The 14,112-nt window shown below is 43.9% G+C and overlaps 1 protein-coding gene across 1 annotated transcript; it reads right to left on the bottom strand.

Annotated features, from left to right (window-relative positions):
- Positions 1–1,468: 1,468 nt before the first annotated feature.
- On the bottom strand, positions 1,469–12,177 carry LOC309673568 (potassium channel, subfamily K, member 16-like; the record flags this gene model as incomplete). Its single annotated transcript, XM_082485369.1, has 5 exons — positions 1,469–2,382; positions 5,929–6,097; positions 7,630–7,796; positions 9,844–9,964; positions 11,983–12,177. 5 exons carry the CDS (start codon positions 12,175–12,177, stop codon positions 2,024–2,026), a joined length of 1,011 nt encoding a protein of 336 aa, XP_082341495.1. The 3' UTR covers positions 1,469–2,023.
- Positions 12,178–14,112: the final 1,935 nt, after the last annotated feature.

Genomic DNA, 14,112 nt, shown 5'->3' on the forward strand with positions numbered 1-14,112 from the left:
AGAATGGCAACTGCATCCCAAGGCAGGACCACCTCTCCCTAAACCAGCCCTGACGTTGTTGTTGGGGATGACGTTAATGCTCGTTGTAGGACGGGCTCAGAAAAGACAGAAGAGAAAAAATGATGCCTGTGAGTCAATGTTTGGTGAGAGGGGAACACAGAGAGGTGAAGAGATTCCTGCCCAGGAGCATCCAGCTGCTTTCTCTGCCTGGTTAGTGTGTCACCTTGTGATAGCAATAGAATCATGGCTTGCACAAGGATCACTGCATCCAATGATGCCCCTGCCACCTTGCCCTGATTTCTGTCAGTTCTTGTTCCTGCTGCCTCACAAACTTTTACTGAGAGTGAGACATATTAGGTGAGAAGTCAGCCTTAAGGACAACACTGGAAAATAATTTGGGGAGGGAAAGAAAGTACATATTTGGTCAGGTCTACATGCCAGGTCTTGAACTAGCAGAGCTGTTTTGGCAAGAAGTGTGGTCTTGTTTGACTGAAATAGTTACGAATTCAACTTCAAGGCTGATTGCATCTTTATGGCCTAAAATTGCTTTATAGCTGTAATTTATTCTCCCTTTCATACAGGAATAGCTCTGGCAAGGGCTGGTCTTGCTGTAACTAATACCCGGAGGGTGAGCCGAGCACAATTATTCACTGTCTGACAAAACAGGAATTTGAGGATATCATGAAAACCTATCAAGTGACACGTTCAGCACCATCAAAAGGAGGCACCTCATGTACTGAACCTACGGACTGGCGTGGGTGGGTCCTGTGGGTGGTGATGTGAGTTCAGCATTTGGGCAAGTTCATGGACTTTGAAGTACAGAGACCCCACCTCTTGTCTGGGCAGTCTTTGAGCCACCATCTACTGGAAGAGGGATTGCACCCCAGTGGGGGCAATGGCAGAGCTCACTCATTCTTAGGCTATTTGGAGGTATACGCTAGTAGGCATGGTCAGAGACAGACTATTAGATGAGACTGACTTTTAGTGTGATCATATACATGCATGGGACTTTTCACCTCTATGACTGTGTATCACAGCTGCTTTGCCAGCGCTTCAGGGTAGGGTTTTCATGCACTCTTGACACACACGAGGCACCTGACATGTAGATCGAGCCTTTAAAGGCCAGGGTCTTCACGCAGGGATGGCCTGTATGCCAGGTAGTACATCTGAAACACCATGCTCAGATTTGACATCTTTTTTTAACTCGGTTGAAGGTAAGGCTACACTGTTTAGACGACACTCACGTTTGGAAAGCTACCTTAGCATAGCACAATAGAATAATTTTAAATTACTTTATAGCTCCTACGGAATACAAACCTAGCAGCAAGGTTCCGATGCAGTGAGGGCTCCTCCATTCAAACCAGTCTCTGTTCCTATAAAATGCTTATAGAATAAAATTATAAAATTTGAATTAAAGACATGGGTTTATATGCCCTTTATAAACAGCACCAGAAAGGTTTTTCAAAGCCACAGGGATAAAAGGTGAAATTGCCTTTATTTATCTTAGTATAAAACAGGAAGAGGTAGAATTACTTATTTCTAACACACTAAGCTTTTTCAAATCCTGTCCATTAGATGCTTCCAGTGTCTCTGAGCCTAGGTTTTGTCTGTGAAACATGTCTTTCAGATTATAATAGTTTATCCAATCTGATGGCTCAAATCAGGCATCTATTAAGTTATATATCCTTATTTCTTCTTCCAAAGGTGCTACACAATGCCTCAGAAAAGCTTGTGCATGTCCATTCCTGGCAGAGACATGATTTCTCACAAGCAGCAAAATCCCAATAGAACCAGCAAGTTCTACCATGCCCCTCCTCTGCATTTTTGTAGAAGTAAAACAAGTGCACTTCTCAGGTTGTTAGCACAAATTGAGGAGCAAATTTCTTACCATTAATATTTGGACTTTATGTAACTGTAAGTCTTGAGTTCTGAAAGGTTGTATCTCAGAAAAAAAAGTAGGAGAAATTTTATTTCCATGGGAATTTCTTTAGAAGAATTCGCTAGTGACTCTCCAATGAAGAATTCAATCCTCACAAGTTATGGCAATTGTTTTACTATAAGAAAAAACATTTTTTTCATTTTTAATGTGTTCAGAATCTGCTGTTAGTGACTCCATTTTCTGTGCATCCCTTCCAGCATGTGGTGGTTGCAATTCTTCTTCTGGAATAAACTGAGCAGGCCAGCATCTTCTTTGTTGGCTTGCTTCATTGTCCTTACCCACCTTTGCAATTTGATAGAGATCCTTGACAATTATTTTCTCAGTATCTTCTAGTAATGTTGTCAATAAATTAAATAGGAGAGCAATCCAGGCAAGACCGAAAAGAATCCAAATGGCCACCAGCGTTCGGTAGTAGGAAAAGTAATTCCTGCCAGGCTGTTTACCTGCAGATAAGGGGAGAGAAAGAAGAAAAATAACAAGTTAAAATTGCTTTGCCTTTTTAAAGGGGGCCAGTGTAATGGGTGCATCAATGTATTTTGTGTTGTGTACTTTGAGGTGACTTTTTTATTATTGTGGAGTCTCTCATCTCCCCAGCATTAGGTTAAAGCTGGGCAGGTCTCTTGCTGTTGCAATAAACAGATACATGCCGGCACAAACATGCTGGCCTCTCAAAAAGATATACTGGGATTGAGGTGAATTAGCAGCAGAGCAGGATAATTTTTTTCCCTTATAGGATACCGATCCCAATTCAACCTCTGCATCTACAGGTAAATGCAATGATGTGGGAAGTAGTGTAAAATTGTATTGTATTATCTTGAAAATATTCCCAAACTCCCAGAGCACAAAAAGCAGAACACAGTGGGCCACTATAACCACACAATTATTCCTACCTAGGTTATTGTAATTCTGTGTATTTCTATAAAGTGTGATAATAACCTATATAAATATTTGCTTTAAATTATAGGTAGCCTTGATCATTAAAAGAGAATAGTTGCATTTCCTACTTTACTTTCGAATGGCTTCAGGAACTTTCTCCATTAAAAAACTAGGTGAGTAATGAGAACTCACTGATACATGCCAAGAACACAACTTCCTGTGTTGGAAGCCAGTGGACCAAAGCTTATTTCATGCAGTCCAAACCTCTTAGCATCAGCCAGTATCGCACACCCGCTTTTCTGCATGGGTCATTTCTTTTCTTTCTTCAGACATCAGCAACCCACCAGCAACATACAGAGAGTATTTGCTCCTACTGCACTTAGTCCCACAGGAAGTTATCATCAGGATACAGCTCTGGCATTGGCAGGAAAACTTGGTGATATTACTTAGTGAGTGCTATAAGTCACTGTCAAGGGTGACTTCACATGGTAGATAACACAGCGATGTGCATGGACAGGGAGATCACCGCAAACCTGGTGGATCATTTCCCATTAGGAAGCTGCCCAGAAGGAGCCAGAATGCTGGAAACTCTTTCCAAGTCCTGCAGTGCTTGGTATTGCACAGATCAATGTGCAGGATTTCTGTACTTCATCATGCAAGAGCTCTGGAAATGAGGCAGGAGTTGGCTGGTTTGTCTTCATGGACAGATATCCAACAGCTGTTTCTTTTTCTTCTACTGGGGTTGAGTAGGCAGAGGGGATGCCAGCCTTGCTACAAAGCATCTCCTTTTGTGCTCTTTTCTGAAGTTCATGACGTGGCATTAGCAAAGCAACCAGTAATAGCTCTGTAATATTAACTCAAAACTGGACTTCAGCATGGCATAAATTCGGTTTACAGCCAAAGGGGGGTTTCACCCTAGCAGTATCACCTATGTGTACATGTATTACAAACAGTTAAATCCAGGCTGTCCCCTTCCTAGGATGTCTCCCTATCCAAAACAGGCTTTATTTCATGCTTGAAGTGTAACAGCTACAAACCAGTTCTGAATTACTAAAATGCAAATAAACTCAAACCTGTTCTGTTCCACCTGGCCAGTGCAAATCCATTTGTCATCTGTAATCAATTCTAAATGCATACTACTCAGAGCAGACATTGATTCTCCTTGTTTCGTTGTGAAGGCGTGAGGAATTAAACTCTTCATCCTTTTATCACTGTTGTTTAAGGCAAATTGAGATAAGTACTGCAGGGAAAAATATTTCAGCTCCAGTTAAGTCATCCTAATAAAGACGAAATCACAGAGCTAGGAGGCCTATCTAATTGTTTTTTTTTTAACTGTATTTGTAAGATAACATGGCTGCAGAGGAGGAAAGTGCTGGTAGTGGAGGTAGGGGTTTTCAGGCTGTGACTTGCTGTCGTTATTTTAAAACACACTTGTAATTTGCACAAAGGAAGACAATGCACCGGTTTGATGTCCACTTTTTCTTTTGCATGGCACCAGCAACTTTCCACCTTTCTATATTCCACATCACTGAAGTTTGAGGTGTGCAGTATCACACAGGCTGGGGTTATCAGTTCTGCAGATGGTTGGGAAAGAAACGCCTGTGCCCTATTGTCCTCCACTGCAGTGACAAAGCTTGGCCCTTAGAAAAAACAGTGAGAAAAGAGGCCACTGTTGTGTTATACAGATTCCTTGCTGATGCCCAAGTTCTTTGTCATGTTCATGGCAATATGGCTTAACTACTGTTGGAGACAAAGAATCTTTCTCTGGATTATGTGAAAAGGGGAATTTCAGGGGACACCGGTTTCCTGTGCTTTGCAACAAGATGGAGCAGTAAGCTGGCTGGGATCACTTGGAGAAATGTGGCCTAATCAAGTCATTGCCATCGCATGAATTAACCGTCAGCCAGGCAACAAGATCACTAAACACATGCAAACAAGCAAGATACCAACTGGATACTCAAAGCACCTCCCAGCCTCTTTAGCAGACTCAGAGAAATTAAGGTCAGCAGGGAACATCAGACAGTTTCTGGAAAACCTTGTTGGCTCCCTCTGCCAAAGACCTCAGTCTGATGCAAGAAATCTTTCAAACACACGGTAAGCCTGCCAGCCAGTCTCCAAGGCCCCTCTTGCATCTTTGCAGGGCTTGAGAGCCTAGGGTTTGTTGCGTGGTGGATGTCTGTCCATCAGAAAGGGATGTGAGGCTTCCAGATTCTCTGTAGGGACAGCACTGCTGCTCAACTGTCAGCTTCAGAGCTTCCTTCTCATATCCCCACCAAAGTTCAGGCTGGCAAGATGCTGGCAGGGCAGGTTGTTGTGGAGAAATCTTTGATACTCCATGGAGTCCAGGTGTTTGATTGCTTCTTCTGTGGATATTGATTTGGCTCATGGTAATCATTTTGGAGTTCGTCTGGAAGCTTTTTCCATGGAGAGTGTATTTTGGTCAGCAGATCCCGGGGAGTGTTTCAAGACGCACTCCAGCATGCTGGAGTGGAGCTTCAACAGTTTGTCTTCAGAGAAAATCCTAAGCTTTGGCTTGTGAAGACAAAGAGCCTCGAGCGATGCATAGGAAACTAAAGAAGGCCACTTTCACAGTGATATATACGTTTAAGCTCCACTTCTCATAGAGTGAGTAGATTTCCCCCTTTACCATGACTGGGATTTCCATCTCTTGGTCTGTTGTGTAAAATCATGTCTTCTGAAACACGACCACTTATTTCTTTACTCCACACTTTGAAACTTAAGTCTTAGATGGCTAAAGCAGGCATACATGCCTTATATTGTGTGACTTGCAAACTGTTCCCTTTTGGTATATGCAAATTCCTAGGCTCCTTGAATTCTTGCCCTACATTTCCCCTTCCCTCCCCAAAATACTTGGCTTCTTTGCACCCCAAAGCACCACATTTCATTACATTTAGACATTATTGTGCTTCTGTCAGCACATGCAATCCCAGATAAATGAATATTTCCCCCAGAACTGTACAAGGCAAAGACTAGTCAAAGACTCAGACAGAAGATTTCTCTACAGTACATTGGTGGCCTGTGCAGTCAACCCATGGCAATTACAGTCATAAACCTGGCACTTTGCCACGTCTCCTCTCTGAAACCAACCTTACCTACTACATAGTCTCCAAAGCCAATGGTGCTGAGGGTGATAAATGCAAAGTAAATTCCTTCACTGTAGGACCAGCCCTCTGTTATCTGGAAGAAAACTGATGGCAAGCACAGAAAAACTAGGATCCCTGTTGCCAGGAAGAACAAAAGGGTCAGAAATTTGATCTTCTTCTGAAAAAGAAACAAATTCAATTATAATCATGATTTGACACACGAACAGGCCATACATAATGATGGTAATTCAAAATGAGTGGCTATCTAGGAATACCTACTCGGACCATGGGAACTGAAGGATTTGTATTAAGTGCTCTTCCTCTGAAATTGCCCTAGCCTTGCTCTGAAGCAGGGGGAAGCTATGTATTATGGGTGTTGCATGTCCAGATGTAGTCTTTTATCTGATTGTATCAACCTCCAGTGACCATGAGTACAGGAGGAATTCCTATGCAATGTCTTTTACTGGAGTCAGACTACTTCCACTTTTCACCAGACCACTTTTAATTTTTAGGTATTCAGGCATGGCACCTACGAAACATTCAAATTTGCCAGGGAAAATAGACTTGTTAAGAAAATATTTACACCATTTCTGACAGCACTATCTTCAAGAGTCTTGATTGTTGACTTTATTTCTCATTGCATTGGTGCCATAGCTTGGCTCCAGTGGATACCTCACTACAAGAAGACCTTTACCAAATGATCTGATGAAGAAATGCCTGGACAGTGACTCTTGAACCATCCTACTTCCCAGCAGTCATGAAGAAGCCTTGACTGGAGAAAAAGATTCATTATAAACTAAGATTTATTAGCCAGATGCACATATAGTTTATGTATAGAATTTTATAAGTCCAGATTGTCTGGAAATTAATGGTAACTGTTGGATAATTTTTCATGCCTTCATGCATTATGCATGTTCTTGAGTCTATATCTGATCAAGCCTTATGCTCTATATGAGTTTGGCAGGCATAGGGAGAAATTTAGCAATTTGAACAGGGTTGTCTGTAGCATTCATACTTTGTCCTGCAAAAGAATTACAGTAGGAGACACAGAAAAGCTATTCTGATTTCCACAGTAGTGGTGAGAGAATGGGAGGAGCAGTAAATAACTTGGGGCATTACCAGGTAAGACACATCCTGTCTCTAGCCCTTTATAGGTGCCTCCTTATCTTTCAGCAACTGGGCTCAAATGGACAACTTCAGCCTGAATTTCCTTTCTGTCAGTCAAGGGAGGAGAGGGATTAAAGGACTGCATAATGAACAAGGAGGGGTGACACACTAGTCATTGAGTCAATAGCCATTGAAACCCCTACAGCTCATCTACTTTTTACAGCTTACCTGCTTTTTGCTGCCTCAAGATGAGATGCTTAATGATCTCTCTTTACTGGCTATAAAGGGAGACGGGTACATCCCTAGAGTGTTAACTCCTGAGATAAGTGTCTAGAGAAGTGGGATGATGCACCCACTCTCTCCATTGATTGCTGAAGGGGACTGGATGTCTGCCATTTAGAGTGGTAGACAAAATGCATCCCTTTCTCTGAATATCTCCTCTATGGTTGCCTTGTCTGTTTAGCTCTGCAAGTGAAGAATGTCTCTTTCCCTCTCCTAACACAGCATTAGAACAAATATAAGAGAGCATAATGCCAGCATATATCTTGAGAAAAAAGCTACAAATGAGCATATAAATGTGCCTGAGTAAGTAAAACCAAGTACCTTTCTCATTCCTTTCTCGTGCAGGAATTTCCCCAGCTTTTTACACAGCAGTGAGAGCATCTTACCGACACGGTGCAGAAAAACAATATTCAGAGGGATCCCAAACAGAGCAAAAAAGACACAGAAGATCTGGCCCCCAGCAGTTTTAGGACGTAGTGTGCCATAGCCTATGGAAAAAAGATGGTTCAGAGGAGATATTCCAGAGAACTGGAGCAGTCCACAGTCACATTCACACCTACACCAACCTGGCTTGCCTTTGACCCCCAAATATGTGGCTAGCACTTCTCAGTCCACATGCACTCTTTTTTTCTCTGAAAAAGGCAGTAAGCAGATTAAGTGATTCACCCTGCATGTTTTGAGGGATGCATAGAACACTGTGTGCTCCCAACCCAGCCTTACTGGGAATGAAAGCACAATCTAAAAGCAGTTATGGAAAACATCCTCTGTCCTGTGACAAATACATGGAAAGACAGAAACCAGAAGTCTGGGGACCTGGAAGACATCAAGGCTGGAGTCCCAGGCTGTTTGCCATGTCAGAATCACATATAGTAATCTCTAGCTTCTTGTTGATCTGCCTGTGTGTTAGTGACCTCCCTGGCTAAATGCCAGTAAGTTGGTATGTCCAGATACTGTCTCCAGTACTGGAGGCAGTACAGTATGCAGTAGAATAGACGATGCTAATTAGTTCAGACCTTACTGGTGGCTGATTTATTTATGCCAGAGAGATATTTGTCTTAAAGTCCTACTAAAAGAGGATTTATCTAAGTAGTGGAACAACGGCTGCAGAACACCAAACATGTCCTTTAATGGACTGGAGACTTTGTTCCTCTTAGACCCCATGAGGTACATCCCTAAGTGCAAGAGTCCTGTATTTTGTGTATGTCCTTACTCTATCAGTGACCCTGAGAAAAGGCACTTTCCCAAGCATGGTTCATATCAAGGCATCCATTACTTGGAAAATGCAATGTTTTCTTTGGGGGAAAAGACAAAGTAAACAACTGAGTGATTTATTGGCTACTAGGCCCCCAAATGCTTGAACTGTCTTGTGCTCTCTGTTGCAGAAATATTCCATTTTCATCACAAAACCTGATGAAGATGAGTGGAAGTACCTGATGTACCTTCACAACAGACCTCTGTGGCAAAGGTGCAGAGAAACAGGCAAAGTTGCACTTTTCCTGGGACAGCCTATCTGCCTCACTAGGGAAGCAGATTTGATGGGAAGCGATTGATTTGTTTGGCAGAGAAGTGCTGTAATGAAAAAGTACAATAATACAGGAGGTGGCAAGGAATGGATGGGCTAGTAGCAGGGTGCTGACTAACTTGGGAAGCTTTATTGATATGCAAATGTTGTAACCATGGAACACTTGTCATTGATGTGATGGGTCAGAAGCCTTTCTTCTGCAGCAGGAGGTCTCCACATGGGTTCGTGCAACACCTACACACCTGACATGATGCTGGGACACCACTGGGGCCCTTGTGACATGTCACACTCACAGACAAGTGGAGCAGCTGTGCTGAGGGTGTAGTGGGAGTGAGGCCTCAGCTTCACTCTGCAAAAAAATAGATTTGACTTTCACTACACAAGAGTGTGAAGCAGGAGCTAACAGTGTGGATTTTATGCTTAAATTTGGCAGGCTTGCACTTTTTGGGATGCATCTTTGAAAGGGAGAGGCAGGTAGTGACAGACAGCTCCTGAAAAGGTCAGAACAGCTTGAAGCAGGAGTGTAAAAGTCTCAGCATTTACCTTGCCCCCTTCCATTTTTTCTCCCTGGCATATTACTAATTCAATATGTGCACTAACAGCTTAACACAGGTTATTGAGACAGTGTCTGTGCCCCAGCAGAGTTCAGTTCTTTCCTAACACTCCTTTATGCTTTACAGCACTCTCTATTTGACGCTAGAATAAAGACCAAAAAAGTGAAGTTTATCTCCCACCCACAACTGGCAGCAGAGGGAACATTTTAACAGATGGCTGAAGAAGATGAAACAAGTGGGAAATAATGTGAAAGGCCACTGGTATTTCACAAGCTAAAATAATGCACAGAGCTGTGTGGTGGTGAGGCCTCAGGACCAAGTCTGTTGCTGCTTACCATCCATGACAATGAAGGACTGGAGTTTTTGTACTTGAAAGTATTATCCATTCAGGTTCTAATAACAGACATAATAAGCATCGCACACACAGAAACACACATACTTGGAAAGCATTAGACCCACCTATTGTAGAGACAACCGTGCCTGCAAAGAAGAAGGAGTTACTGAAATCCCAGTTGCTATCTTCAATCTGTGATTCATTTCCAACAGGGTATACTCCATTCTGAATGGCTTCAGTCAGGTTCTGGGAGAGAAAGCAAAGCTTGGTATCAACATGGCTGCTTTTCTCAAGTGCTTGCTGCAAGGCTACTACAGATTTAGAGAACTACTGCTCCTTTCCTGTGAATACTATTCACTTGTCCTCAGCAATACTCTGACACTATTCGTACCTTTACCTCCAAGGCTGGGTAGCAGTCAGCCGGTGGTTTTAAGTGTTAGTCTTTTGCCCTGTTTATACTGACTAGTCTAGTGGATGTCAGGAGAATTTGTTTCCTTTAGCATGATGAAGGACCTCAATTCTTTTAGTCTAAGTACTTTGAAAAAATGATCCTATATATGACAGGACGTGGCAGACAAAGATAGCCCGTTGGCTTAAGTGATGAAGTGGGTGGTTGCTGGTTTTGAGTTTGCCCTTGAGATGGTAATGGATCCAGGATCTAAGCACCCACCTGTATGCAAGCGTACTGAGGCAGTGACTCTGATCCCTCCCAGGAGGGCAGCAGTGGTTACAGCAGGGTACACATGACATAAACAGGGAATTTCATTTTAAGGCTGGATTCTGATTAGTGTCACAGATTTAAATTCAGAGAAAGTCCATTGATTTGCAAAGCATTACTCTTGGTGCAACCACAATCAGAATTCAGCCTGACATGTATATATACTCTTCTCCAAACTGCACGCGTGAACACACATGCACATATTTACAATGTGACCTTTGAGATGAGTTTAGATGAACATCTACCAGAGACGGTCTGGTTTGAGTTGAGACTGCCCTGCCACAGGGGGTTTGACTAGATGTTTCTCCCAAACGCCTCCAGCCCTATCATCTATCATGTTATGCATTTTCAGACTCTTCCCTTCTTTCTTGGTTTTAATTCCAAGGGCTGTTAATTTTTTTAAAGTTAAGATAATAATAGTTAAAAAACCCAAACAGTGTCCAGCTGTCCGTCTCTTCAGCAAACAGAGAACATTGGATGGGAAATCTGGAAGGCAGGCTGGCTTCTACAGAAACAGCCTAGATAAAATCCAGGGCTGAGCAAGACAAGCTGGAATAAACTGCACCAGAAAAGTCTTCCCCCACCCCGGGGCTTCCTCCCTCACTATCTTTTTTGCTGGTATCCCAGAAAATCAAGGCTACCAGAAATAATTCCACAGCCCTTGCATGAAGATTTAATTGTCTTGAAAAGTTCCCCTATTTTTGTCCTCCCTTACTCGCAAAAAAAAAATAATCCAATCCAAGGTGAAGGGGGTGCATGCATATGTGAACTGGGGGCTGGATCGCTGGTTGTGTCATTAGAAATATGGGATTTCCCCTCCTTTCCTTATCCTGCAAACTGGCCCATTAAGAGCTCCATTTGTTTCCCATTCGGAAATGCTTACAGCAAGGCTATTTGCACTCCCCATTTTCCTCTGCATTGTAGCAGATAGAGCTAGGAAATACCAAAAAATGAAGAGACAAATGTATTCATTCTCATCTTCCTGTGCTGTGACCAGATACCCCTTTCCCTTGGCCAGGCTACCTGTTTCACTTCTGCAGCATCTTTGAAAAGTAAACCCTGACTATGCCACCCACCTTGTAGTGATTTGGGCTTCTTTTTTTTTTCACCCAACAGATTATTTCAGACCTTGCTGTATTGTTCCTTTGTGCTGTGACACTGTTGTAAGCGGCAACCACACCCATTCATTTCAGATAGACTCATTGTTCCTGCCATGCCACCCATTGTAGATGAACACAGCCCCACCGAAAGCCGAATCAACAGGAGGCAAAACCCTGAAGATTTGGGACATCACGGGATGGGGGATGTTAATAGCTAACACACAAAGTTCTGTCACAAGAACAAAGTTCTGTACACGAGCTGTATTTGCCAGCAGTGTGACCCATGTGCTCAGACTGGAGAATAGGCTAGGGGTTTGCTAAAATCATCCAAATGACCACATCAGTAGGAATGCAGTGGAAGTTATCTGTGTAGCAAGGCTGAGTAAGAAACAACATCTGATGGGGAAAAAGGAGGAAGAAAGGGCTTCTGCAGGTCTGGCACTTACCTTCATAAACTGCTCCATCTCTGCCACCGTGAGGTGGGTGAAGTTCTGCAGAAAAGCCTCCTTCATCTGGGCAGCTGCCATTTTCTCCTGCTTCTCAGCAGTCCTCTCCAGCACCTGGAACACAGCAGCACCCACAAGCAGGTAGACAAAGTAGCCGGCCACCAGCAAGCCCGTCTGCAGCTTGCCGCTGCACATGGCCTTTGGTGGGACACGGCAAGGGACAGGGAGTGAAAGGTGGTGATTGGTAAATCCCTCACGCTTCTGGGAAGCCTCCCCCAGGCAGGAAGAGCCCTCCCAGCTCTGGTTTCCTCTGGGATCCTGCACTATAAGGGACAGCGATCTGTCAAATACATTAATGGTGAAGTTGGGAAAAAATAACACAAAACAACAAACTCAGCTCCCCCCCCCCCCTCCCCCCCCCCCCCCCCCCCAAGAAAAAAAAACAACAACCAACATCCCAAAACTTTCCATTCTCTGGGCTGCATGCTGTTTAGGGATTTCCTCTTGTCTGTGAAACTCTGCCTTGCTGAGTTCTCAGGAAAAGTGGGTCAGGATGTGAGGAGCTGGCAGGTGGCCATCTCCTGATCAAGAGGCTCTGGGGACAGGTGAGGATAGCCTGCAAAGAGCCCACATGGGAGCTTGCTTGGAAAACATTATTTCCCTCCTCTGCCTCCTCCTAACTCCAAGAACTGGACTCCAGGGCAAGGCCCAATAGCCCCAGAAGCCCCTTCTTGCCCAGTGTTGTGGGGCAGCTTCAGGGAAATGCAGCCGGGCTGCTCTCCTGGGCTTCATTTGTCCACTTGCAGTGCAGGGCAGGGCCATACAGCCTTGCACCACCACAACAGCTCACAGCAAAACTTTGGACACAGAGACAAACGGCTGCAGATTGTGTATGTGCCAGGCCTGGACAGGTTCTTCTGCCAACATTTCCTATGCAGTGTATACAAGGGAGGACATTACAGTGTCGCTGGCTGCACAATTAGATGGATAAAAAAATGGTTATGCCATCAGATTCATAGAGTCATAGAATCATAGAATTGTTTAGGTTGGAAAAGACCTTTTAGATCATCAGTCCAACTGTTAACCTAACACTGCCAACTCCACCACTAAACCATATCCCTAAGCACCATGTCTACACATCTTTTAAATAGCTCCAGGCATGGTGACTCAACCACGTCCCTGGGCAGCCTGTGAAGAAAGTTTTCCTAAGATCCAATCTAAACATCCCCTGGCGCAACTTGAGGCCATTTCCTCTTGTCCTATCTCTTGATACCTGAGAGAAGAGACTGACCCTCACCTCGCCACAACCTTCTTTCTGGTAGTTGTAGAGAGCGATAAGGTCTCTCCTCAGCCTCATCTTCTCCAGGCTAAAAAGCCCCAGTTCCCCCAGCTGCTCTTCAGAAGACTTGTTCTCTAGACCCTTCACCAGATTTGTTGCTCTTCTCTGGACACGCTCCAGCACCTCAGGACCTGTCTTGCAGTAAGAGGTACAATCACTTTCCTACTGCTGCTCACCACACTATTTCAGATACAAGCCAGGATGCTTTTGGCGTTCTTGGCTACCTGGGCACACTGCTGGCTTATATTCAGCTGGCTGTCAACCAACACCTCCAGGTCCTTTTCCGCCAGGCAGCATTCCAGCTATTCTTCCCCAAGCCTGTAGTGCTGCATGGGGTTGTTGTGAACCAAGTGCAGGACTCGGCACTTGGCCTTGTTGAATTTCATACCATTGGCCTGGGCCCATCAATCCAGTTTGTCCAGATCCCTCTGTAGACCTTTTCTACCCTCAAGCAGATCAACGCTCCCACCCATCTTGGTATTGTCTGCAAACTTCCTAGCATGCACTCGATCCCTTCGTCCAGATCATTGATAAAAATATTAAAGATATTCTGAGGTTAATGGTTAATGGGTTATACTTTGCCTAGTGCAGTGGAGTACCACAGGGGTCTGTCCTGAGGTCTATCCTGTTAAACACCTTTATCAGTGACCTAGAAGAGGTGATGGAATGCACTCCCATAAAGTTTGCAGGTAATGACAAATTGAGAGGACCAGGTGATGTACTTGCAGGCAGGGCTGTCACCTTCTAAGGCTTAAGGAATGGGCAACAGGAACTTCAGAAGTTCAACAAGG

This window comes from Vanellus vanellus (genome assembly GCF_965231255.1).
Source record: "Vanellus vanellus genome assembly, chromosome: 6".
NCBI lineage: Eukaryota > Metazoa > Chordata > Aves > Charadriiformes > Charadriidae > Vanellus > Vanellus vanellus.